Source organism: Mustela erminea, chromosome 18, assembly GCF_009829155.1.
Source record: "Mustela erminea isolate mMusErm1 chromosome 18, mMusErm1.Pri, whole genome shotgun sequence".
Lineage (NCBI taxonomy): Eukaryota > Metazoa > Chordata > Mammalia > Carnivora > Mustelidae > Mustela > Mustela erminea.
Window position 1 is genome coordinate 29,231,517 of NC_045631.1, and position 25,661 is coordinate 29,257,177.

The 25,661-nt window shown below is 51.5% G+C and overlaps 1 protein-coding gene across 9 annotated transcripts; it reads left to right on the forward strand.

The window, feature by feature from the left end:
- Positions 1-1,926: 1,926 nt before the first annotated feature.
- SEPTIN4 (septin 4) lies at positions 1,927-25,273 on the forward strand. Of its 9 annotated transcripts, none has more exons than XM_032319832.1 (14): positions 1,960-3,624; positions 4,282-4,326; positions 5,731-5,738; positions 19,048-19,341; positions 19,716-19,809; positions 20,246-20,332; positions 20,828-20,951; positions 23,404-23,538; positions 23,651-23,768; positions 23,858-23,959; positions 24,149-24,245; positions 24,334-24,496; positions 24,686-24,785; positions 25,051-25,273. In XM_032319832.1, the coding sequence occupies exons 1-14, from the start codon at positions 2,034-2,036 to the stop codon at positions 25,108-25,110; spliced, it is 3,018 nt and encodes a 1,005-aa protein (XP_032175723.1). In that variant the 5' UTR covers positions 1,960-2,033; the 3' UTR covers positions 25,111-25,273. The 9 variants fall into 9 exon arrangements, 8 of the variants coding, with proteins under 8 accessions (XP_032175723.1, XP_032175725.1, XP_032175730.1 ...); XM_032319834.1 differs by lacking the exon at positions 1,960-3,624 and adding an exon at positions 3,867-3,888; XM_032319840.1 differs by lacking the exons at positions 1,960-3,624; positions 4,282-4,326; positions 5,731-5,738; positions 19,048-19,341 and adding exons at positions 13,994-14,129; positions 17,646-17,706.
- The last annotated feature ends 388 nt before the right edge of the window (positions 25,274-25,661 follow it).

Genomic DNA, 25,661 nt, shown 5'->3' on the forward strand with positions numbered 1-25,661 from the left:
CCAGTAAGAAAAGGGAGGATCAGCCACAATGAACCCACCTGTGACTCAGGTACAGAATGATTCAAGTTAGACTATTTGCGATGAGGAAAAGAATCAAGATTCTGTGTATGTTTTGCAACATTTCTGCAAAAATCACCCTTTTGTGTTTACTTATACTGAAATTGAACGCTGACAAGAAAATGTATATATTTCTCCAATATTAAGAGAATATAAACAATCAAACAACTGAGCTGATTTTAATAAGATCAAAAAAAGTGAGAGCAGACTTAATGTTCTGTGATGATAGGGAAATTCAAAATCACTCTCTCAATAAATTTATAAAGAAAAATATAATCTTCCCAGACAAATAAGTACTATAGTCTCATGGTTAAAGGTTATATAACAATAAGTCATTGTAAAAAAAAAAATAAGTAATTGTATTAAAAGTAGAATTTCAGGGATGCCTGGGTGGCTCAGTGGGTTAAGCATCTTGACTTGATTTTGGATCTGGTCAGGATCTCAGGGTTGTTAGATTGAGCCCCCCCAATGGCCACACTGGGAATGGAGCCTGCTTAGAGTTCTCTCTCTCCCTTTGCTCCTCCCTGCCCACCTCTCTTAAAAAAAAAAAAAAAAAAAAAAAGGAAGAAAGTAGAATCTCATAGGAAAGCTTTGTTCAAGTCAGCCAGTATATATTTTATAACAATAAGATATCAAATAAGTATAAATAGGAAACATCTTCACTTCAACCTGGCTTACCGTTAGTATTTTCAGATATCTAACTTATAAATATTATTCTACTTTTATCCTTTTCTGTAAAACAAGATATAATGGTTAGCTAAGTGTTTTATATTCTAAAGACTTGTTTCAGTAGCTCAAGGTTTCTTAGTCTATTGAGATTCCTGTTATCTAAAAATATGTTTGGTTTTGGTTTCAACTTTGTCTTTAATCAAGGTGAATTTAAAGATCCAGAAACAATGAATCTGACCATCATATAACCATGATAATCCTTCAAAGTGGGATGTGGATATGGTAGAGAGGAGACGGTCAAAGGGAAAGAAAGATGATCGTGTCTCTGATCCAAAATGATCATCCAAGATGCAAAGGCACTCTTCAAATCAGGAGAGAACCAGAGTCCATCTAATCAGGATAGCTGAGGGGAGAGGATTGTGCAAAAGGACACTAACATTTGTTATATGACATCTACCAGACATTGATTTCCAGATGAAGAAACCAAAGCTCAGGAAGGTCAAGTAACTTGTCTAAGGTGCACAACGAATCTTTAATGATTGAAACCAATGACTAACTTCGAATCCTTCCTACAATCCTACGCTCACTCCTGGGCCAAGAATATGAGAATTTATGATTTGTGCAATCTGGATTTTTACCTCAGGGTCAACCAAACCACCTCTGAAACCTAGAAAAGGTTGGAGCTCTATTTTTTTTTTTTTTTTTTTTTTACTTCTATATAGTGCAGTTCTAAACTAAATTGGGACAACTCTGTAATTGTGTCTTACTAAAACTGGGACTAACACAGAGTGATTGAGTTAAGTAGCCTTGCCTTAGTAGAATAATCAGGTTGACTTCTTTTCTGGATGAGTCTTGGAATTCCTAGAAGGGAGAATCTGGAGCCTTTTATGTGGTACTATGAAAATCTGGTTTTGCTAAGAACTTGACCAAAGTCTTGGCGGTGTCAACTCCAAAGATAAGTACTCAGTTTCCTTGCAGTTACTGCTTGAGATTCTCTGAAGAATTGTTTCTGAAGGGGCATCTGGTTGGCTCAGTTGGTAGACCATGCAACTCTTGATCTCAAGGTCGTGATTTCTAACCCACACTGGGCATGGAATCTACTTAAAAACAATTGTGGCTGTATGCCAGGATGTTTAGTAGGAAGCTCCTTCCTTTATGACATCACCAGGCAGGTAGCTAAGGGGACTATTTGAGACACTCTTAGAATAACAGCCACTTTTGTGGGAGTGCAAGAACAGCAGCATTTAAAACTGAGGGGAAATTTCCAGACTCCACTAAGACCCTCAGTATAAGCCAGCCAGTAAAATATGGGATCTGCCCAGAGGAGCTCCATGTATCGGATGGTCAAGACCAATAAAGCTGGGTCCAAGGTAGCAGTTTCAGCACCAAAAGGGTCTGAGGATACCAACACAACTCCTCAGCGGGAACAAGGGTACATTCTTGCCTCGAGCTCACGACATGCTTCGGTCCAAATGAGCCCTTCACTGCTTCGAAGATCAGAAGCTGGGCATCTCACCACTCTCCATTCAACATCAGACTATCCTCGATCCAGCTCCCCTCAGTCAGGGCCTGGCCTTGCTGGAACACCCATCCCTCGAGGAAGTGAGATTCGATCAAAATCAGAAACATCCCGCCATCCCTCTCCTCATCGAAAGAGCCATCAAAATCAGATAGCTTCCCATGCTGTCCAGATGCAGCGCAATGTTAGTCTATCCAGAGAGGAATCGACAAGAAGAGGGGTTGAGAGCAAGCCAGGGCGTGACATGAGTAATCGCTACTCATTAATCCCAGATGCCAAATCCTCTCGCCGGTTGAGTTTTGTGGACCAGAAGGATAACTTACAAATCTTACAAGAAGATGACCCACCGTCCAAGGTCCAGTACCCACAAGGGGTCAAAATTCGCCGTAGGACTTTAGTTTGCCCAAAGGATGAAGCAGTACAAACTGAGCCCATCCGAAAGGGTTTGACGGCTACGGAGATCAGATCTCCAAGGAGACCCTCTAGCCCAGAACATAGCAGTGCCCGTGTCAGTGCAGACTCTCGGACAGCCCTGAGAAGGATCCTTGGCCAGGAGTCTGAAATGAATCGTCCCAGCTCAGTCTGTACAGAACCCAAGGCTTTGCATAAGAATATGCATGTGGAATCGTCCCTCAGACTCTCTGTCCTTAAGGATTTGGATGGTGGACGCCGAGTTTCTGTACGACCAGATCCCGAGTCTGTCCCCAAGCATTCTGTCTTTGCTGACATCAAGTCCTCCCCAAAGATCTTAATACCAACAGAAGTAGAGTCCAACCTGAGGCCCTCAACCCGAGGAGACAACGAGGTTGGCCGCAGGGTAACCATCTCCCCAGGGGGACAATTACTACACCCAGCACCCCGGGTGACATCTCGAGCAATGTCTGAGAGCCCTCCCAAACCTACGTTTGTCACTCCAGAGCGCAGCTATAAGCAGCACACCCAAAGGCCTTCTGAAAGTGTCTACATGTCTCCAGGACTGTCCCAAAAGCCCTCTGTCCACGCAGAACTGGAACTGACCCCTCGGCCCTTACCCCCTCGGTCCTTACCTAGGTATGGGCCTGATTCCTCATGGTGGACCTTACTCAGTCCTGAAGTTGAAACACCCCAAAGCCGGCCGACAACACCTGATTTTGAGTCTGAGTCCCCTCCTCCCCCAGATCCTTTATTGTCGTTTTTTGAAATGGACTCAAATCCTTTCTGTGAGGAAATGATGTTCCAGAGAGAGAAGGCAAGTCCATCACCACCACCAGCACCAGCAACACCACCACCACTCTCATTACCAAAGGAGTCTCTAAACCAGGCTCTGTTGAGCGAAGTGCCACAGGCCTTCAAGTGTACCTGCAAACAACCCATTGAAAGGTTTAGTGCTTTCTTCGTGGGTATGTGAAGAAGCAGTCTGCCCAGGTGCAGTCCCAAAGTAGTGAGGTGGGACATTGGGGTGGGCAGGAAAAGCCCCTTCTTCATTCTAGGCCTCAGAGCTGCCCTCCTGCCAGTGCTAAAGCTAGTCCCACCCGTGAGTCCATTGCTCCATTCCTTCCCCTCCAGCTTCTCTGAGCTCCAAGCTAATGACATCGGTGATGATGCTTGGGCTGGCATCAGCCATTGACTCTTCCAGGCAACGCTTCTTAACCTGTCAATGGAAGGTAGTAGAGAGAGGTTTGCAGGGTGGGAAGTGCATCCCAAGAATGGAGGAATGAAGAATTAAGCTGGGGTGAGGGCTGGTAAGGACTAGTAAAGAAAATAAGTTTCTCAGGGAAATATTTTGACAACAAAATGGAGAAGGTGGGGGCATAGATACATTAGGACCCTGACTTCCTCTTGGAAGAGGGAAAAGGCATTAATAGCGGCACAAAGAGGGTGGAGAAAAGGGAGCGGGGAAATTAATCTTAGTCTTCAGGGGCTTCATGGAGAGGATCAAGGGCTGAGGGCATCTTTGGGAGGGGAAATGTGGAACTAGAAAGGGAGATGTTAAGTAGTGGGGGGAGGGATGTACATCCCACAGTGTGAAAAAAAGCAACAATCTCTGTTACTTTCAGATGTCTCTGAGGAAATGTACACTCGTGTCATCTGTTGGCTAAAAGGTCTGTGCTTTTCCGTCCTATGGATCCATTGTGGGGTCTGGGAGGCAGGAGGACAGGTGGGAGGGTGATCTCTGTGTATCTATAGAGCTAAGTCTGTCAGGACCAGGGTTTGACTTGAAGGAGCAGAGGAAATCCTTATCTTGTCTATAATTCCACTGTTAGCGTCATTCCTTTGGGACTTGGAAACTTTTTGTTTTCAGGAGCCTCCTTTCAGTGGGAAGTAGTCACTTTTGGAATGGAAAACAATTTAAGCCCATTGCCTTACAGTTGAGCTGGACTTGCCTCTCATGTGATTTAAAAAACAAAAACAAAAACAAAAAACAAGTCACCAAGACAAACTACCTATTTCATAGTCTTCCTCAGGGCTGACTCCACACTAATTCAGGTTGATGGGTCTCCTCTTGTCTCTCTCTAGTTCCTCAGAATTCTCCTCAAGCCCCAGTAGCTGGACCTGGGGAGCATAGACTGCTACCCAGCAGGGTCTTCAGGGATGTCAGGCCTCTGCCTTGAGGCCATCAGTAGGTCCTATAACAAACTCTAGGATCCTTTTTTATTTTTTTTAAGATTTTATTATTAAGCAATCTCTCCACCCAACATAGAACTCAAACTTACCACCCTGAGACCAAGAGTCACATGCTCTACCAACTTAGCTAGCCAGCTGCCCCCAACTCTAGAATCTTTAAGAGAAGTGTCCCCAGACACCCTCCTCCCACTTTGTTCCCTTGACCTCTCTGGTGGGAGGGAAGGTAGGGACTAACCCTCATTTAGTGAATCTTAGTAGCAAAGAGTTCCTACTTTGAATGTTATAGCTCAAAACATGCTTTAGTCTGTGAGCATGAGGGAGGCCAGGGCTCTGGATGAGGAAGTTCCTGGGGGGTTGGGGGAAGAGCCCTGGGAATGCAATCCAGTCCCAACCAGCACAAACCCTCTGAGTGATGGGCAGCAAAGAGCAGAGAAGGGCATCCCTGCCCCTCAGAGGGAGCAAAGCTCTATAAAGTTGAAGTTAGTAGAGAATGGACTCTGAAGTGATAGTATTGGGTTTGGGCCCTGTCTTTATTTTCTCACGGTGACCTTGGGTAAGTTATTTTCTCTCTCCAGTCGTTAGCTTCCTCGTTAATGAGAATGGTAGCAACCTCTTAGGATCCTTATAAGGACTGACCAAGCTACTACACGTACAGCGTGGTGCTACAGTACTCAGCGTGGTGCCTGGCAACAGTGAGCCCTCAGTAAATGCTAGCTGTTGCTATTTGGGCCACTTGCACTTGGAAGGATGCTGGGCCAGGTTATGCCCAAGTCTACTAAATATCTTTAGTAAAATTCTCTTTTTCCCCCTCCTGTTGGTACTCTCTGAATTCCATTTGCTGCCCCCGGGAATGCCTGACTTCTACTTCTCCATTATGACAGATGAGGAGGTAAGAACACCCCTGGGAAGTTACTTCCATTCTTCCTGTGCTCCCCCTTATCCAAGTCCCCCTCTTAACCTCTCATGGAAGTAAGAATGGAGGGAGATAGAAGTGCTCCTTATGGTTGGGCAAGTTGTTCACTGCACAAGGGCACCTAACAGGGCAAGTGGGGGCTAGAATCCAGCCTGCATTCTCCTTACTGCACTGTGCACCTGTAGAGCTGCATCTCCCCAGAGGGCGATTTGCACGAAGGCGCTATTTGAGGTAGTTGCAGCCCTGGAGAGATGATAAGTCCTGCCAAGTGCTCCATGTGAAGGCTGTCTGGAAAGCCATACATTGGATCAGTCTCCACTTGGCTCTCCTTGCTACAGCCTACGGCACTCCAGAAAGGGAGTACTTTTCTGGGTTACACACTATTTGAGTTCTCAACTTTGAAAGGCACAAGGTAAACTCTGCTCTCGGCAGCCCTGTGTCCTGAATTTGGCAAAGAGTGTCCTGATTTCACAGTGCATTGTTCCTCTAAGTACTTTAGTTCTTCTTGGCCCCTGTTTGATGAGATAGTTTGAGCTTTTCCTGCCTCCATTCTTTCTCTCACCCTATCTCTACCTTACCCAAAGCCTAGCATGGGCTTCTAATGGGTCCCACCCATGGGCTAGCCCAGGATGGACAGTTAATGACAGATAGAAACAGAAAACAAACAAGGGAGGTGGGGCAGGATAGCCTGAGCTCAGATAATGAAAGAGCTGAAGGGGAGGTGCCAGAAATGTGGTTGCCACCCCCTCTTCCATGACTTCCTATTCAGCCCTACGCCCTGAGCTCCACTGTGGGTGGGAACAGCTACTTGTAGAGATTACCTCCACGCAAGACGGTAAATCCTTTTCTCCGTCGTCCCTTCTTCTCTTCCTTCCTTCCTCCCTCTATCCCTTCCTTCCATAAACAACTTTATTCAGATGCCTAGCACTCTGCTAGGCACTGTTTGGCGGTGGGGTTGTGGTGCGGGCGAAGCACTGAAACCTCAAGAGTACACACATTCTTTAGCCATGAGAAACTTACCGTCTGGTTGGGGAGATAAGACACAGACAGGAAACATTTAAACAACAATATGAAATAGTTTGTGCTCAAATGTCCAAATAAATGCAGCAGACTGAATATGGGTTCTTGCAGGGTCTTAGGAGAGAGGGAGTTGTCATCAAGGGGATGTGTGTGTGTGGCAGGGGATCAAGTTATATCCTCCTTCTCAAAACCAGGGCTATCTTAATAGCTAGCCTCTCGCTCACTCCTTTGATGCACTTACATACCTTTGGGAACGGATTAGTGTTTTCCCTCATTCAGGATATGACGGTTTGGGCTGAGCGAGTTCCTCCCTGTTCCCCCCACCTTCACCCTCTTTCTTGGTGCATCTTGTTTTAGTTTTGGAAGTCAAAAGCCTTGGCAGCAGGACGGCTCCTTCCCAAAATAGCTCTTATCCTGTCTCGATAATTGCAGCTCTCTAGCCCTGTTCTGCAGCAGGACTGCTCCCCAGAAGCTGCGAAGAGAAGCTGGGGAGAGACTGGGCCTGCTGGTCTTTTCTGGCTCTTTGGAAGTGGGGTGGCATGGAGAAGGCCAGGGACTTCTCAAAAAGCGCGAGAGTGCTAGGCCTTCCCCATTCTGTTCTCCAGGCTGCATGGCCCACAGGCCATCCCATGAGAGAGAATCTGTGGTGCGGATGTCCAAGGCCTCTGGTTCTTCTGATCTGGGAATGGTTGACTGTAGAGTCTGTTCCAGATTCCATTCCTGGCAGGCATTCTCTGGTGGCCAGCCACAGCTCCTGGCTTGGGGGTGGCCGTATGTTTGTTGGTGAGCTTCACAAGCCCTTCTGGGTCCACAGCTGGGGCCAGAGCCCAATTCAACCATTTCTCTCTTAAGTGTCTGTCTCTTCCCAAGTGGCTCCTCAAGGCCCTTTTGTCCAAGGAGCAGAGCTTACAGATGCTTCTCATCCTTGGATTGGTACATTAGGGGCTGGAATCTCCCCAGAGAAGGTTACGCTGAACTGAGGGAAGCATTCCTAATGGTTTTGTTTTTGGTATCAAAACGAGCAAAAGCTCAACAGGAAGGTCCCCTATTGGGTCAGCTGGGGCTGTCTTCTCACAAAGCCCTGGGGAATTCCTTGGAATAAAGCAGCTCTTGATGGGAAGGGCTGCAATGCCCCAGTGCATGGGGCTGCCTTGGCCCCAAGGTCCTTGTCCTCAAGGCACCTAACCTACTTGCCCTTGAAAACGATGTCTCAGGCTGTCAGCAGACAAGGTGGTTTACTCCCTTCTATGTCTATCAATTATGCAAGAAACCAACTCTGGAAAAGAGGCCAGGAACCAGGGGAGGCCATCTCAGTGATACCTAAGGCAGACTTTGGTGCCTTTAAAGTGACATGTCATTTGGCCTCTGGGATGGTATGACCAGCCTCTCTTTGGCTTTTGAGTCTTGGGGAAGTTTTGCTCAGGTAGACTTCCTCGACAGAAAAAAAAAAAAACCAGAGTCTAGGAGAAATGCTGGGCTGCTTCGCATTCCTGGGAATGTTAACAGAGTGCCAGGAGGAGGGCTGCCTGAAAGGAATCCTTGAACCATCTTTCCCACTGCCCTCATTTTCTCTTGCTTTGTATAGAGGGCTGTAGTTGAAAAGAGAGGGAATTGAAAGAATGGAGCAGAGCTGCTGAAAGTGGGGCAGGGCACATTGGGGGGCTTTTCATAACAGCCTGACCCCTGCCACCCAGCTGCTCTTTTGTCAGGTGATGCCTTGTTTTCCAGCTACCATGGGCAGCGAAGTGCAGAGCCGAATGGGAGGCTGATAACCTCTGACCCACACTTGCTATTTTGGGGACAGTCTAGGTTGACCAGCTCATCAGGGTTTGCCTGGGATATTCCTGCTTTAGCAACCTGTGTCCTGGGACCGGACCTCCCAGTCCTGGGCAAACTAGGGCAAATGGTGACCCTAGGACAGGCTGAGGTGCAGTGTACATCAGCAGGAGCCACTGGAAGCACAGGGTAGGGGTGTGATGTCCTGCCTGCCCTGTGAGACCGGAGCAGATTGTCCCTCTGCCTATGAAATGGGGGCAGGAAATTCCTATGCCCCTCCCTTGGGCTTGATGGCAGAATTGAGGCCAGAATCCCTTGGGTTTTGTTGTTGTTGATGTTCTCAGAATGATTCTACATAGGGAAGAATCTGCCACTTTTGTTTTGGACTCTCTGGTGTATTTCCAGAAGCTGCTCCTTGGTTCCCTGCCTGGAACCCATCTCCAACATTGTATCTTACTGTCAGGAGAGCTTGGTGGTATTTGAGATGGTGGGTTTTTCAAGTAAGAGGAGAAATAGTAGGCCTGAGTAGATGAGGGAGCTTGACTTCAGAGGGCAGAGAGCATCCTTGGGCGAGGAAGAAAATCTGTGACACAGAAGTCACCCTGACAGCTGCTCAGCCACAGGAAGGTTATCCTGAGGGACAGAAACGACCATGTCCCTTTCCCCTCCTCTGCTCAGCTGCCTTTGGCCCAGCTGCCGAGGGGAGAGGCAAGAGACAGCTGCACCTTGGGGGCTGAAGGAGCGCCTGGAGGAGGGGAACAGAATGTGAGGCAGTTCCTGAGAGGCACTGAAGGTGGGAGGATAGGGCTGGCCGGAGTCACTTCCTAGGCATGCCCACCACAGGCGAAGTCATTTAGCTCCGGGAGTCTCCATAATGGCTGTTTGTGGGAATTCCGCTCAGTAAGTCTGAAACCGAGACATGCTTTCTAGAGATTGGAGTGCTGTTTAGGTGGGGAGGCTGGCTCTACAGTTGGTGGCAGCATGGGCATTCCAATGTCACTTTAGTCTCAGGCTCTTCTCTCATCCCTCTACATCCCATTACACATGCACATTCCTCATTTTTTTGGAGGGAAAGCATTTGACATTATGACAGCTGATGGTTGCTGATTTGGTGTTGATAGTTTTCTCATTAGCTGAGATAATAGCTACCACTCATTTTAGTATCTACACCTTTTTCTTTCCTTTTTTGTTTTTTTTAAGATTTTATTTATTTATTTGACAGACAGAGATCACGAGTAGGCAGAGAGGTGGGCAGAAAGGAGGAAGCAGGCTCCCTGCTGAGCCGAAAGCCCGATGTGGGGTTCGATCCCAGAACCCTGAGATCATGCCCTGAGCGGAAGGCAGAGGCCTTAACCCACTGAGCCACCCAAGCACCCCTGTGTACACCTTTCTAAGCATGTTACTTTAGTGAATCTTTATAGCAATCTCATGAGGCGGATTTTTTTCTCCTGATTTCATGGGTGGAGAAACTGAGGCTCAGAGCTGACTCCTCAAAATCGAGAGCACTTTAGGGAACATCCTGCCCTAGGAATTTATACATGGTATAGAAACCCTTCTTCCATAGCCACATCTTCCTGAAAAGTCACTTCTCAATATTTCAGCAGTACCTTCAGACATCACGGATTGCGAAGGGAAAGGCTTTAGTGAGGGTAACATTTGTGTCTCTGCATGTGAACTATGATGCTGGGAGGTGAGTATGAGCTGGTGAACAGCCAGAATGAAGGGCAAATTCTGGGCCAGTGAAGCCCAAGAGCCTCAAGGCTTCCCTGTGCTCCAAAAATCAGAGTGGAAAGCCAATCAATGAATCCTTTCAGTCAACTCATATTGATCAGATACTTCCTGGGGGCAGAGGCCTGGTCATCCAGGAAGATATGTCATCACATATTCACTGAATTGAAATGAGTAGAGGTTAAAATCGAACATATACTCCCTGTCCTTGAGGGACTTGTGGTTCGTTTGGGAGAGGAAAGTATACAGATGGGTCACTTGAAAGGGCATGGACATCGAAGAACCAAACAAAGTCCAGTGAAATAAGTTAGCAAGGCTTCTAGCACAGAGGCACTTGGAGGGTAGTCCAAGTAGACACAGATTTTGACTCTGTATGATGAAGACCTTTGGTAAATTACTGCCAAAGATTGATGGGCAGTAGAGTCAGTGAGTTTTTAGCCATGGGAGGTATTCAAGAGCAAGTTGGGAGGTAAGGTGGAGGCCCTTGAAGGGGGGGTTGCAACTCCAGTGCATATGTAAGTCCCATCTCTCAGCTCCTGTGCCCTGCCCTACTGCAGAGAAGGTGCTGGAAGGGCCCTCTGCATGCCTCTTGCCCTTGCTGGCTCCAGAACTGCCCCTCACCATAGCCATACAGCAGGTGCCAGGAAACATTGTGCTCTCTGGCCTTGCCACCCATATTTCAGGCTTGCCCCAGGATCCTGGGACACTGGGGAACAATAGGGACAGAGGAGGGGCTTGGGATATTTTGATTTCTTCCCACAGACCTTTCTGGACAGGTAAGATTTCCTTGAAAGACGCAACCCAGTGCTAGCCCTTTTGGTCCCACTAGAGCCCTCTGACTATATCATCAGTGACTCATCACTTCTGGGGGAAGGGAGGTACAATCAGTTCCTGTACCACTTAAGAGAAACTCTGCTACCCAGAGGCAAGAGTGGCCTTTGCTAGTCATACAGATCTGAGATCCTGATTTCTTGTGGTAATCACTATTTATTCTTAGCTTTTGAACCTGGGCCTTGGCTTGGTCTACGTGCAACATCCTCGTTTAGTTTGGTGCCCCACAACCTTCACCCGTGGGTAGGCAGGAAAGGCCCAATGGCAGGGACCACGAGTTTTTTTTTTTTAACACAGACCACATTGGCCTGACCTAAGCAGAGGGAGCCTGTCTAGCACGCTGGAGGTGTGTGCTGATCTGAGTTTTTCAGGAGATTCAGGCTTTGTGCCAAACAAAGTGTCCACTCCCCAGAGCCTTGGCCTGCATACCCCAACTCCAGTGGTACCTGGGAAATTGTACTGTAGTCAAGGGGGTCAATTCCTGGTGTGATGTTGAATCATAAGAGCCAGAGCTCCAGGAGCTGAGGGGCACTGAGGCAATGTCGGGTGGCCACCTGCTAACTGGAGGTGGGGAGGAACACTCAGTGGTCAGTGACCCATACAAGGGCTGCTGAATCTCGGCTTCACTTCCACCTGGGTGTCAGACTCTACCATACCAACCCCAGAACACGAGCGCTAGAGTTGTGGGGAGTCCGGTCCTAGCTTTCAGTGGGAGAAACGGAGGCCTAGGGAGGGGAAGGGACATTCAAGCAGTAAGATAATCACTTAAGCTGGCATGGGGTCCTAAGCCTAGGCCAGGTTCTCTCAGACACCCAGAGTGCGGCAGGGTTAGCACTCAAGGTTTACGGAATGGCTCAAAGTCTGCCTTTAGCTTTTAGCATGCTTTTAGCATGGTTCCTATCGGGCATCGGATACAGCGATTACAAAGGCACTGTGAGCACCAAGCTCCTTAGAGTCTTGGCTTAAAGATGAGTCCCACAGTCCCAGGCCTCTCCTAGGGGCTCACTTCCCTTAAACAAGCTTGGGCATGAACGTGCCTCAGGACTCACAGAGCTCGCTGGCGCCTGGGCAGCAGGTGCCAGCGCGGAGCTGGGATTCCAGCCGCAGCTGAGGATGAGCTAGCCGAGCTGCTTTCTGAGATGTGTCTGTGTCTACACTTGGACTATAGCCAGGGACTGGGGCGGTGGGAGGAGGGAACTTACAATCGTGGAAAACAAGGCTTTGTGATGGAGCCTGTCTTCCTTGACATGGGCTTCCCCCACCCCCCACCCCAGCCCAGCACCCCTAGCCCAGGCCGTGCAGAATGCCAGTGGAAGTCTTATGAGAGCATACATGAGTACTAGTGGCCTACAGCTAGTTCCCAACAGTGGGCCTTTGTGTAGCTGGAGTTTGATGTTCAGGTCTGACGGCAGCAGCTGCTGCTACTTCTGCAGGATTCCAATAGCCATTGGTTTTTCTCTAAAGAAACTCTTTCATGTCTTTGTTTTCCTTCAGATCTCTTGGTCTACCACAGGCCTTTTCCAGGAACCTCTCTATACCTTCAGAGGTTCCCTCTTATCTGAGCCAAGCTGCTGGCCCTTATCCTAATTTAAGTCTCTCATTTTCTGGTGTGGAAAATGAGGTCCAGAGAGGTAAAGTGAGTTGCCCAAGGTCACCCAGCTAGGCAGGTTTCTCCTCACTTGCTAGCTTATGAATACCCCTGATTTCTTTAAGCAATGGCACCCCCCCCTTCCATCCTTCAGTCCACCAATGGGAAATATCAAATAACATCTCCAGTAGTCATGCCCCATTTTCTGAGCTGGTTCTCATCTGCATACCTAGGCCCTTTCCCTCTCTTTGCTAAGTTCTGACTTGATCCCAACCGTGACCACTGGTGACAGATCAGACAGAAATAGGGTAGGCAGGCTCTGGCACTTCCAGAGAGAGAGAGAGAGAGAGCGTCATGTTTTACGTAGGCCTCAGTTTTGTCTAAAGCGTATTCGGGCCAGTCAGCCTGCTCTGGGGAAGGCTCTTGGAAATCAGGGAGAGGCATGCTTCTGGAAACTTCCACAGAAGCTGACCAGCTCAGACCTGTATTAGCTCAGGAAATCCCTACCAACTCCCCACCCTCTAAGCATCTACTTCTCCCTTGCTGCTATGACCCTTCTGAGCCTCTAATGCCTCTAAAGCCGCTGGGGCATCTGTCCCCACAGCATCTCACCTGCTTGCCCAGCGTAGAACAGGCTCAGGCTGGGCTGGCCTCTCCTGAGGCCCTCCCACTTTCCTCAGCCTCAGACAAGGCTCTACTGCCCCATAAAGTCCACTAGGCCTCTTCCCTTCCATCCTTCCAGCAGATGATCCCTCGATAATTTATGCAGCAAATCCTCTTTAATCTTTAATCTAGGGTCCTGCAGGAAGGGAACCTCTTGTCTCGTCTTCATAGTTTGGGTAGAGAGGTTCTCTACCTCTACCGCATTCCGATATTCTACTTTAGGAGGTGTGGAGTGTGTAGGGACAATCTATAACTTGGACGTCAGTCGGGTTCATTTCCTGCAAACCTTTGGTAACTAATGGTTTATCTCCCAACTCATGGGGCAAAACCCCTCTCCTTCCAAAAGCATCTCTGGGCTTTTGCTCAAGTCCCCACTGTGATGTGCTGCCTGAAGAGGCCACTCGTAGGGGCTGAGTAAGGAAGAGCCAGGTGACCAGTGCAGCGCTGTACTAAGCTCCTCTGCGCACCCTTCGCTTCCCCGGGTCTCGGGCTGCAAGGCCCACCGCACGCGCCGCCCGCCGCCCGCCCCCCGCCCCCCGCCCCCCGCCCCGGGCACCCCGGCAGGCGCCGGCGATCTCTGAGGGCAGGCCCCGCCCCAGGGCCCGCTGGCCCCGCCCTCGCCACAGGCCCCGCCCCCGGCCGGTCCGCACTCTGGGCGGCGGGCGGGGGCCGGCGGTCCGGCGAGGTCGGCTCGCAGCTTCGGCCGCGGGTCCCTCGGACGCTGTCCAGGAGGAGCTGGCCCGGCCCGGGCTGCAGCCATGGTAAGGCGCGCGGGCGCGGGGCAGGGGCGAGGCGCGCAGGGCCCTCTGCTCCCGGCGGCTCCGCGGGGACCCGCGGCGCAGCAGCCCCGGCTGTGCGGGGCGGGAGGCGCTGTCTCCGCTGCGGGCTGGCGGGCAATGCTGGTGGACGGCGCTGCGTCGCAGCTTCCAAGTTTCTCCCTCTGATTCGAGCGGCGACGGAGCGGACCCCGAGTCCTAGGGTGCTGCCGGTGTTCTTGGACCGAGGGGTGGGTCAGTGCTGAGCGGAGGTGGGGGTGGGGGCCCGCCAGCAGAGACGCGCATGTTGGGCTGGGGAAGGCGCGTCAGCGACAGGAGGAGCTGAGGGTCCCCCGCCCTTGCCTGAGTCAGCTGTTACCTGGGTGACCCTCCTCACCCACCTGCCCTGGGTTCAGGGGCCAGTACCAGCTTCCTTTGGGAAACACACAGAGGAGGCCTAAAAACACTGCCTGCCTCCCCAGGAGGAATGGTGAGACGCTTGGGCCCTCCTTCCTGCAGCCTGGCACAGAGCAGCAACCAGGCTCTTCCCACTGCGTCCTCTGCCCGGGGGACCCCTGAGAGAGAGAGCGAAGCCTTGCCCACCATCCTAACCCGTGGGATCAGCTCTGTCCCTCTGCCTCTGAGACAGGAACCATGGGAAGCTTCCTCCTGCTGCACTGTACACTCCCCCACTCCCCCAAACCAGGTCCCTCTGCAGCAGTGGGGGTTGGGGGAGCTCATTCCTGCCACCTGTCTGGAGGAGAAATAGTCACCCCCCGCTCCTGGGACCCCCAGGTGGGAAGCTTTGATGTCTGACTATAAGGGGGTCAGCTTTTCTGCTGCCATCCTGCCAGAGCCTGCCACAGACGCATTATGAGGGGGGTCAGGGTCTCTGGCCCTCATGCCAGCCTCTCCTCCCAGTTTGGAAGCCCCCCAGCCTTTGCCCTCGCCTTGGGAGGCACAGGCTGTTTACAGAAGGAGGAGATCCATGATCAGCCTGTGGGGCAGGATGTTGGCTGTGGGCAGCCTCCAGAAAGGAACTCCCTGGGCCCACTGGAATCAGAGGCTTCCAGGTCTGGAAAGGCCAACATTTTGAGCTTTTGTCTTTCAAGCTGTGTCTAGGCTGCGGCCCAAGGCTTGGCTAGGAAGTCTTGGTGACCTTGTGACCTTCCCCAGAAGGGGGTTCCTGGGAGAGGCCAAATGGTGCTTGTCTTTATCCCTGCCCCACTTCTCCCCACATGGGTACGGACGCAGTGATCGTTCCAGTGATGGAAGCCTGGGGAAGCATGGACTGTCCCCAATGCCAAGCCCAGCAGGGACCAAGAGGAGCTTTTTCTGCCACACACTGAGTTCAGTTCAGCTGAGGTCTTGGTGCTTCCAGCTTGGCTGAAGCCACCCTGTTCTTCTCTAATTAAAAGACACTCCACCACCACCAGAGTCGTCAGCTATAGGCCCTTTAGGCCCAATTCTTAGGTTGACGTGTTCATGTCAAGCCAGACTCCTCTGTAAGGGGTCTCTCTCTGAAAGGAGATCAGTGTCCCACCTACTTTGGAGGTCAGTGGGTACAGTGGGGGAGTGCTCTCCAGCCCAGGAACCCAACGGGGTTTCAGTTTGCATGGGAAAAGAATGACGGGCCAACATTAAAAATTGTCCTGTGACTTGAATGCACCTTTTCTCCTCAGGTTCAAAAGCTTGAGGTATCTCTCCCTCGCCTTCCTGAGAAGCAAGACAGGGCCATTCACAATTGGACATTAAGGCCCTGAAATTAAGATAATATTCAAAATCATAGAGTGTGTTTCTGGCCAAACCAGAAACGCTGGTCTTCCGACTCCATGTGCACACTCCCAGCCAGGCCCCTCGGTCTGTCTCCCACCTAATTGGCCGTTCTGAAGCTTCTGGGGTGCCAGCTTCCCTTGGGCCAGAGCTCATGCCCCTCTGAGACCAAGTGCTAGCAGCTCCTCCACTGACTCTCTGGGAACAGTGGGGTGATGGAAGTGATATAGGTCCCCGTGAGTCAGAGGTCAGGTATCCTTGGGTGGGAGGAGTCCCCTGTGGCTGGGACTCCGCAGGGAAATCTAGGGGCAGATTTCCCAAGACAGTGGGGTTCCCTGCTAGGAAAACACGAAGGGACATTTGGGCAGAAAAGCAGGGCTGTTCCCATGAGAACATATTTCCAGGGGATTATAAGACCTCCCACCCTACTTCAGCATGGCTTAAAGTTAAGTTGAAAGAGATTGGAGTCCTTTAGGAGTGGAGTCTCCTGGGTGGCTGTCCCCATGTGCGGATGGGCCAGATCACCTTGAGGACAGCTCACGACCCTCTGGAGGCCTCAGGGTCCTTGGGGGTTAATAGGAGAGGTCAGGTTGATCAAGAGCCTGTGCTGCAGACAGACTGGGGAGGCTGGTGCTGTGCCCACCGGGGTAGGCAGCAGGCAGGCGTCATGGGACAGCCAATCAGAGGAGGAGGGGACTGCAGAGAAACAGAGTGATCCTGCTGCAGCTGAGCTGTCCTTGGAGGGTGGGAGCCAAGGGAAAGGGAGGAGGGGGGGGTGGGGAACGACATTCCACAGGCTTTTTTGGCCCCTGACAGAGACAGGGGGGTCAAAGAGAAAGGGAAAGGAGCAAGCTAGGAAGCTGGATTACAACAAGAGCATCGGGATCAGGCTGTTTCCGTGTGTGAGGAACTTTGCCTGGGAGATAAAATTAGACCTAGAGCTTGCCGAAGCCTGGGACATGGACCATTCACTGGGATGGCAAAGCAGTTCTGTCCCTGAGGACAGGACTGAAGCTGGGGTAAGGTGCTTCTCTGGGAGATGGGGGGGGGGGGGACCTGACCTCTCTCCCTCCTGCCTTGATGGGGATTGGGGCTTTAAGTAAAAAAATGATCTGGTCACTGTGAGAGCTGAGGTTGGGGGAGGGCAGATTGGAGGTGAACACCCTAGTGTCCTAACTCCTTGTCTATAGCCCCTGTGGGCCCTCCCTGATGAGCAGCCAAGACTGGCAGGGAATCCAGGAATGGTGGGTTCCTGGTGACAATTGGAAGACTGGGGATGTTAGGGTCCCCATCAGTGTCTTCCTCTCTCCCTTAACTGCTGCCCCTCTGCTCAGTGTGTCCTTGTGGAAACCTGGTGGAGCATAGTCATCTTTCACCGGGACCAAGTGCGGGGTCACTGTGGGGTTATGCAGAGAGGCAGGATTTTCTGGAATTCCCCAGACTCTAGCTGCCAGAAAACAAGACCTGCTGCACCCCATCCTCCCTACCCCCGGCAGCCCCATCCCTTCTCTGTTGCGATATAATGAATTCTCCAACCTGCGACACTTTGTGTGAAAAGGGGCACAATTCATCACTATGACAGGACATCAAACAAACTAGGATGGACAGTTACTCCACTGGGATCCCACAAATATTATGGGTGAGAAAAGCCTGTTAGGCTTGCTTCAGGACAGCCTCTTTTGTTCACTAAGCCCACACATGCTGGTTCCAGTTCTAGGCTAAAGGGCCTCTTTCCTTCCCTCTGTCCAGGGGGGCCCTGGAGACTATAGCTACAGGCAGGTGTGGGGACGTGAGAGGCGACAGCCTGAAGGTAATTCTTAGGGAACTTTTCCCTGCATCCTCTCTATCTCAGTCCCTTTCCTCTGGCATAAAACTGGCAATGTGTATGTCTGCCTCCCTCAATTCTTGCTCTGTAAACTGGGGACCTGCAGAAGATTGTCTCCCCGCACTCTGGCCGGGACTCCATAGTGGTCTGGGATAGCCCCCACTGGCTTGGCCAAAACCCAGAGAGTGAGTCAGCCGCTGAAGCCGGTCCTTGTCCATTGTCTGGAGGTGGCATGTGGGTATTGTGAAGCAGAGCTGAGCCCAGCACTGCCAGGCACTCCACAAAGGGGGCTGGCTCCCCAATGAGAGAGGAAGTTTTTGGGTCTGGAGGGGGATGGCAGGAGTGGGGGGAAGTGACCTCTCTTCCAAGCTGGAGATGGTGGTGGACAGGTCTCTACAGAGTTGGCCACTCTGCCTACTCATCCCTGTGGTTCACGGCTCAGGCCAGATCCTCTCCTACACTGCTGGCTAAAGCTTTCCCCAGGTAGAGGGGGCAAGAGACAACCAAAGGGTGTTTCCTCCTGCATGTGCCTCCCATTTAGGGGCTGTCAGCAGCCTAGTGTACTCATGGGTCTCTCCTAGCTCACTTCCATCCCGCGCTCAGCATCCACTGACAGGTTTACCCTTCTGCCCTCTGGTCTTGGCATAGGTTCCAATGTGGCACGGTGTCTGGATGGGGGGGGTGGTCAGATGTCAGATCAGCTGTGCTGAGCTCTTTGCAGTGAGCCCTGGGAAGTGGGCACCCCCAGTAGAGTCTGTGCCTTGGTGCTAGAGCTCACTGACCTGCAGTGACGGCTGGCACAGAGCCCCTGCTGGCCCTTGATTTACCTGGGCCGGCAGCTCCCTTCACCCCACCCTACTCCCTGTCCCTCACTCTGACTGACTCTCTGCACTCTCCTTAAAGCCTGAACCACGTCCTCCTCTCAGCTCTAACGCCTCCATTGCTCCCCGTTCTTCAGTCTGGCTTCCTGGCCTTTAGGGCAGTCCCTGGGCCATGTCTTGGCCAGACCCCCAGGAAGGGCAGGGCGGTGAGCACCCTGTTGAGAGGGAGCATCAGGACTGGAGCTACTCAGACCCCAACAGCAGTTGAAAGGACTTTGGGGACTGCCCAGGGCTGCTCCTGGATCCTGGGGCCTCTCCTGATGTCTCCACTGGGAGGCCCAGGAGCAGGTGAGGGAGGGATGGGGAGCATTCCTCTGGCTTGGCTGCAAGTGCAGTTTCTTTCCCTTCTAACTGCAAGCGCTTTCCTCTCTCCCCCTCTTACCTTCTCCTGTCTTCCTCCTTCATTCTCCCCTTCGTGCCACCTACCCACTCCTCACCCCCCCAGATCAAGCGCTTCCTGGAGGACACCGATGACACAGAACTGAACAAGTTCGTGAAGGATTTCCCAGGAAGCGAGAGCTGCCACCAACCAGAGGCCAAGACCTGGGGGTCCAAGCCCCAAGTCCTGGAGCCAAGGCCCCAGGCCCCGGACCTCTACCAGGATGACCTGGAGTTCAGAACCCCCTCGTGGTCCCAGGCCTCTGACAGCCAGCAGTGCTTCTCTGCCTCTGCCCCTCTCAGCCCCTCAGCCCGGCCCCGCAGCCCCTGGGGCAAGCTTGATCCCTATGACTCCTCTGAGGTAGAACCTCCAGCCCTTGGCCTTCGGTGGGCTGGTGCAGGAAGACCCAGGGAGGGAGCAGAGAGATCCCGAGTGTATGTGCGTGTATGGGCACGTGTGTTTGTATAGGTGTGTGCACATGCATGCATGCATGTTGACCTGGGGTTCTCTGTCTTGTGTCAGCCCTAGCTCCGTGGCATTGACCCTCATGTGCACTGCAAACTGTTAGCAGGGGCAGAAGCCTAGCTGGTGGCCCTGGATGGGCCCTCGAAGGAGTGTGACAGTGCTCCTCCAGTGTGGGGGCAGAGACCTAGGAGGGAGGGAAAAGGCTGGTGTTGGGTCCTGGGGCCCCTCTTGCCTCTCACTCTGATGCACTCTGCCTTCCTGTCCATTAGGATGACAAGGAATATGTGGGCTTTGCGACCCTACCCAATCAAGTTCACCGGAAGTCCGTGAAGAAGGGCTTTGACTTTACCCTCATGGTGGCAGGTAGAGGAGGGGAAGAGCTGGACTGGGTAGGGTTGTTGCAGGGAGGGATGGTATATATGTGGGGAGGGGGTATGGGTAAGGAAGGAAAAAGCAGCCAGTGGCTGTGTCTTTTTGGCAAATAACCAAGAGCCGTAGGTGGCCAAAAGTGTGTATGTGGGGGGTGAGGGGACGTTGAAGTGGTACAAAGAACACTTGATCAACAGCTTTCCAATATTTGCCTTTTTCTGTGTGACCTTGGGCAATCTCTTACCCTCGCTGGACCTCATTCAAATAAGAAGGCTGGACAAGCTGTTTTCTCCGCTCCCTTCCAGCTCTAAAATGCTATGGTTGTTTGTCTGTTCCCAATTAGATAAGAAAGCAGCTCCCTCCACAGCTTGTTCTAGTGGGGTTGCCTCTTGGCTATAGCTCTTATCTTCTGTCCTCTCTCCCCCATCAGGAGAGTCTGGCCTGGGGAAATCCACTCTTGTCAATAGCCTCTTCCTCACCGATCTGTACCGGGACCGGAAACTCCTCAGCGCTGAAGGTAAGGAAAGGAGAGGGGCGTGCAGACAGGCCTGCAGACTTGGGAAATCAAACCCATGCCAGAGCCTGGGGGCTGGGGGCCTTCCCCAGCAGGCAGGAAACCATGGCTTCCTAGAGGGATTGACGGCATCTCTCTGTAGGCCTATGTAGCCTGGCAGCCCACCAGCCAGCTCCCTAAAGATTTGGGTGCCGAAGCAGGGCAGGGACCAGAATCCTGCTCTCTGAGTCTCTGACCCCCAAAGGATTCCAGGAATCCAAGAAAAGAGCCGGGAGCAGAGAAGAGGCTGGGGCCAGAGCCAACAGCCACCGGCATTTCCTGTGTTGGGAAATGTGCTCCTTGCTGGTTCCCAGAGAACAGGCCCCCAGTCAGCTTGGGGTGGGAAGGGGGGCAGTGTGGATGAGGCAGTCTGGGCAGCAGAGCTGGTTGGGGTGGGCGGTTTGTCCTGACTGGGCAGGTCCTTGCCCTTGCCCTGGCCTCAGTTTCCCCCTTCTCCAGAGCGGATCATGCAAACTGTGGAGATCACTAAACATGCAGTGGATATAGAAGAGAAGGGTGTGAGGCTGCGGCTCACCATTGTGGACACACCGGGTTTTGGGGATGCAGTCAACAACACAGAGTGGTATGTCTGACCAAGCACAGTCCCAGATGCCCTCTTCCCATTACACACCCACCCACCCACCCACCCACACACACACACACACACCCCACACACACACATGAGCATCCATTGGCAAAGACATAACCAGAATTCTCAGGAGGAAAGTCTGTGGCTTTGAGCATGCCACTGCTCCTTACGGGGTAGCTGTCTCCTCTGTAAAATGAGAGGGAAAGGGTTGGAATAGATACTTTCTAATGTCCTTTGTGACTCTGACCTATACTTAGTGGGGGTGAAGATCTAAGACAAGTAAGCCTCAAAAAAGTAAATCCAACTGAAAACATGTAGCACAGGGCCTGACATCTAGTACTTGCTCAATAAACATCTCCTTCCCTCCTTCCTTTTCTTTCACCAGCCACATTTTAGGTGCCACAAACCACTTTTATTAAAGGGATGAGAGTGCCTTGAGAAATGGGTGAGGAGGAGAAAGAAGAGGCGAAGGGGAGACAAACAGGTTGAACTTTGTTTAAACTCCAGGCACCCTCTAGGCTAGAAGAAAAGGTGGCTTTGCCACACATGCCATCATCTTTGGCTTTCTTTTTTTTTTTTTAGGAACTGGAGGGGTGCTTAGGTAATGGTGAGACTCAAGTTGTTGGAAGAGAAGGAGAATGAGTGATAAAGACAGGAGAGAAGGGGATGCCCTTAATGAAGTCAGGCAGGGGTTGCTAAGACCACTAGACTGAGTTCAGACCTTGACCCAGCATTAAGTAACTGCATGGGCTTGAGCAAATGACAGCATTCCTGTTTCTTCAGCTGAAACATCCCAGCCTTACCACTTTGCCCATTTGATCTGAAAATCACCCCAAATGACGCATGTGAATGTGCATTAAAAATGAAAGTAAGAGCTGTTTACACTCATGGATTTTAAGATTATAATTGTAGCACCAATGTGAAATATAAGTGCAGGGTCCCTTGTTGAAAATGGTGACGAATTTCAAGATGGCCACTGCAGAGAAGCAAACCAAGGGTGGGCCCTTCTGAGATCAGGGGCCTGTGCCGACTCCACAGGTGGCCCGCCCAGAAAGCTGCCCCTGGGTAATCGCTTCACAGACTCAGCGGACCCTTATGGACCTTTCTGTGCTCCCCAGGCTTTATCATTACTGTATGTGATGTTTTGGCTTAACGTGTGCATTCATCTTCAACTGCAGTGTCTTAGCCTTGAAGGGAGGGCCATTTCTCCTTATAATCTTGCCCTGGCATTGTGCTGGCACACAGTTTGTGGTCTCCTGATGGAAATATTCCCGAAGGATTGAGGTGGCCTCCATATCATCATTGCTAGGTATATGTCTCAGCACCCCAAGCTTGCCGTGAAACTATGCCCACCGGCACCTGGTTCCTACTGTAGCAAATATCCCCTCCTTCAGTCAATCTACTTACCTCTTCCTCCTTTCCCTCACAGTAGTAATTTGTTTGGCCTTTCACAGTATACAGTGCTCCTGCACATACATTCGTTCAGTCAACCAGCAGGAATTTATTGAGCACATACTAGGTGTCCAGCCAGTGCTGGGCATTTTAAGGGCTACAGAACAAGTGTGAATCATCCTGATTTGTGAGTGGCTTATGGTCCTAGTGGGGGTCAGGGGTGGGGGAGAAGCTGTTCTCTCACATGTGTGTCAATCAGCTCAAGTTAGTGAATAGGCCAGGCAGTGTTGCAGCAAACACGCGGAGGAGTCAGAAGGTCAAGGGCTTGGGTGGGTAGAAAATTTGCTAGCCAAAATGATCTGGATGGTCTCTTAGCTGCTGTAGATTTAGTTTCTTCCTATATGAAATGAAAGTGATGGTGCTTACATGTTTACCTGTCTGGGCACCTGTCAGGGAGGATGAAGCTAAATAATAGACGAGTGAAAGACTTGAAAACTGGAGTTCTTGAATGTGTGTGTGTGTGTGTGTGTGTGTGTGTGTGTGTGTGTTTATAAAATCATACGAGGTATGATTTCATGGTGTGGTGGAGAGAAGGGGAGAGCACTGTGCCCACTGCAAGGAGTCTTCACAGAAGAGAGCGTTCTTGGCTATGGCTTTGAAGGATGGGGTGCGTTTCGAGAGGTGGAGGCAAGGGTAGAAGCACACGAGCAAAGGTTCAGAGGCTGGACTATGAACTTGACTGTGAATGTGACTGAGGGCTTCCAGGGGTGTTCACCTGCAGGTACCTTATTCTTACTGGTCTGGTCACCTCGGTCTCCTCTCATCAAACTAGTATTTATTGAACTTTGCCTGTGTGCTTCATCTGGTTTTCTAGTGGGACAGGCGAGATACACCCCTGTTGCTCCCAGGTACCTCCCTGGAGACGTGGGCAAGCAAGCCAGGGAATAGCAGAGGCTTGAGGACACTGCCCAGGGCGTGGGCCACTCTGTAGTCCCTGAGCTCAAGAGGCAGTCCCCACTCCCACAGTTTCTCTGCTTGTCTGTCCCTGCCCCAGCTGGAAGCCTGTGGCAGAATACATCGATCAGCAGTTCGAGCAGTATTTCCGAGACGAGAGCGGCCTGAACCGCAAGAACATCCAAGACAACAGGGTGCACTGCTGCCTGTACTTCATCTCACCCTTTGGCCACGGGTATGGTCCGAGCCTGAGGCTCCTGTCACCGCCAGGTGCTGCCAAGGGAGCAGGCTGAGAGCGCCAGGGCAGGGCTGCTGCTAGCCTGTGGTCACACATTCCTGTTCCCCAGGCTCCGGCCACTGGATGTTGAATTCATGAAGGCCCTGCATCAGCGGGTCAACATCGTGCCTATCTTGGCCAAGGCGGACACACTGACACCTCCTGAAGTGGAGCGCAAGAAACGCAAAGTGAGGGAAGCTGGTGGGGGATGGGGAGCAGGTGGGCTTCTGGAAAGGATGGGGTCCCCAGAACTGTGGGCCCCTCATGTGTTTGCCAGATCCGAGAGGAGATTGAGCGCTTTGGAATCAAGGTCTATCAGTTCCCAGACTGTGACTCTGATGAGGATGAGGACTTCAAATTACAGGACCAAGCCCTAAAGGTGGGACCACCCCAGGGCATCCCTTTTCCATCTTGTTTCTTTGGAGCAGAAGAGGGAAGCAGAATTCTTTGTAAGGGGTGGGAGAGGACCCTGGTTTCCTAGAGTGAAGCAGAGAAAATAGAGATATAGGTGGAAAGGAACAGGTAAGAGTGGGGGGTATTGACAGTGCCCCCCCGCAACTTCTTCCAGGAAAGCATCCCATTTGCTGTAATTGGCAGCAACACTGTGGTAGAGGCCAGAGGGCGGCGAGTTCGGGGCCGGCTCTACCCCTGGGGCATCGTGGAAGGTAAAACACTGAGCTTGTGACCAGGGTATTTCCTTGCCCTCAGAAGCTCTCCCCATGCTCCTGGCTGACCCCTAGCCTTGCTATGCAGTGGAAAACCCAGGACACTGCGACTTTGTGAAGCTGAGGACAATGCTGGTGCGTACTCACATGCAGGACCTGAAGGATGTGACGCGGGAGACACATTATGAGAACTACAGGGCACAGTGCATCCAGAGCATGACCCGCCTGGTGGTGAAAGAAAGGAATCGCAAGTATGGCCAGAAGCCAGGATGGAGGGCGGGGTGTGGGGGTGTGTGTGTGCGCGGAGGGTGTGGGGAGCCCAAACGCAGCCTTGGGTGAGAACAAGCCCTTCCTTAGTTCTTCTTCAGGCCCTGGGCTCAGTCCAAGCAGATGCTGGGTTCCCCTTAGCCTTACCAAGTCCCTTTCCCCCTTCCCCTCAGCAAACTGACTCGAGAGAGTGGTACCGACTTTCCCATCCCTGCTGTCCCACCAGGGACACATCCAGAAACGGAGAGGCTGATCCGAGAGAAAGATGAGGAGGTGAGAGCAGTATGGGGTGGTAGGGATTGACAGCATGGAAGGCCCCTGCTTGGTTATAAACCTCAATATTTCGTGGTTTGGGAGTAGGAAGATCCGGCTCTGGGACCTATTTGGGTCCTGGATTGAGGGATTGATTCTTCTACCCAGGGTCTCCATCATAACTCTGGGCTACGATGGCCCTGGCTAAGGGATCAGAGCTTGGGTGCACTTCCCTAACACTGTAGAATTCTAAATGGCCCCATTTCGCTGTGTGTGCCTATTCCAGCTGCGGCGGATGCAGGAGATGCTGCACAAAATCCAAAGACAGATGGAAGAGACCCATTAGCTGGCTTTGAATCCTGGATATTTAAATCTCCTCGTCCTGCCCATGCCGGCCCCTCCCAGCACCAGTTCTGCTCAGGCCCCTGCAGCTACTGCCACTTCGCCTTACATCCCTGCTGCCTCCCCAGAGACTCAGAGGAAATAAAGTTTAACAAGTCTATAGCTGCCTTCTGGTGTCGTTGTCTGTGTCTTTACCACCTCCTGGAGACCAAGAAGATCCTAGGGCCCATTTTTTAAAGGGTGCTGAAGGAGAGTGCTGGTTTCTGGCTTTTAATAGGAAAGGGGGATTAGGGGAAACTTTCCTCTCCTATGAGGAGAGGAACCCTCTCTATGAGGGTTCAGTCTCCGCTTAGAATCCAACCTGGCCTCTCCATCATACTGACCACTTCTATCCTGCCTCTCTTTTCTGGGGCCTGACCCACTCTCCATCTTTTCCACATACGGTATTTTCAGTTCTACAGATGCTTTGGATCTGATATCCACTCTTGGGAAAACATGGTATTCCCTGCATGCAGCTTCCTGACTTCCTGTTTCCCCTGATTTGGGGAAAGGGGT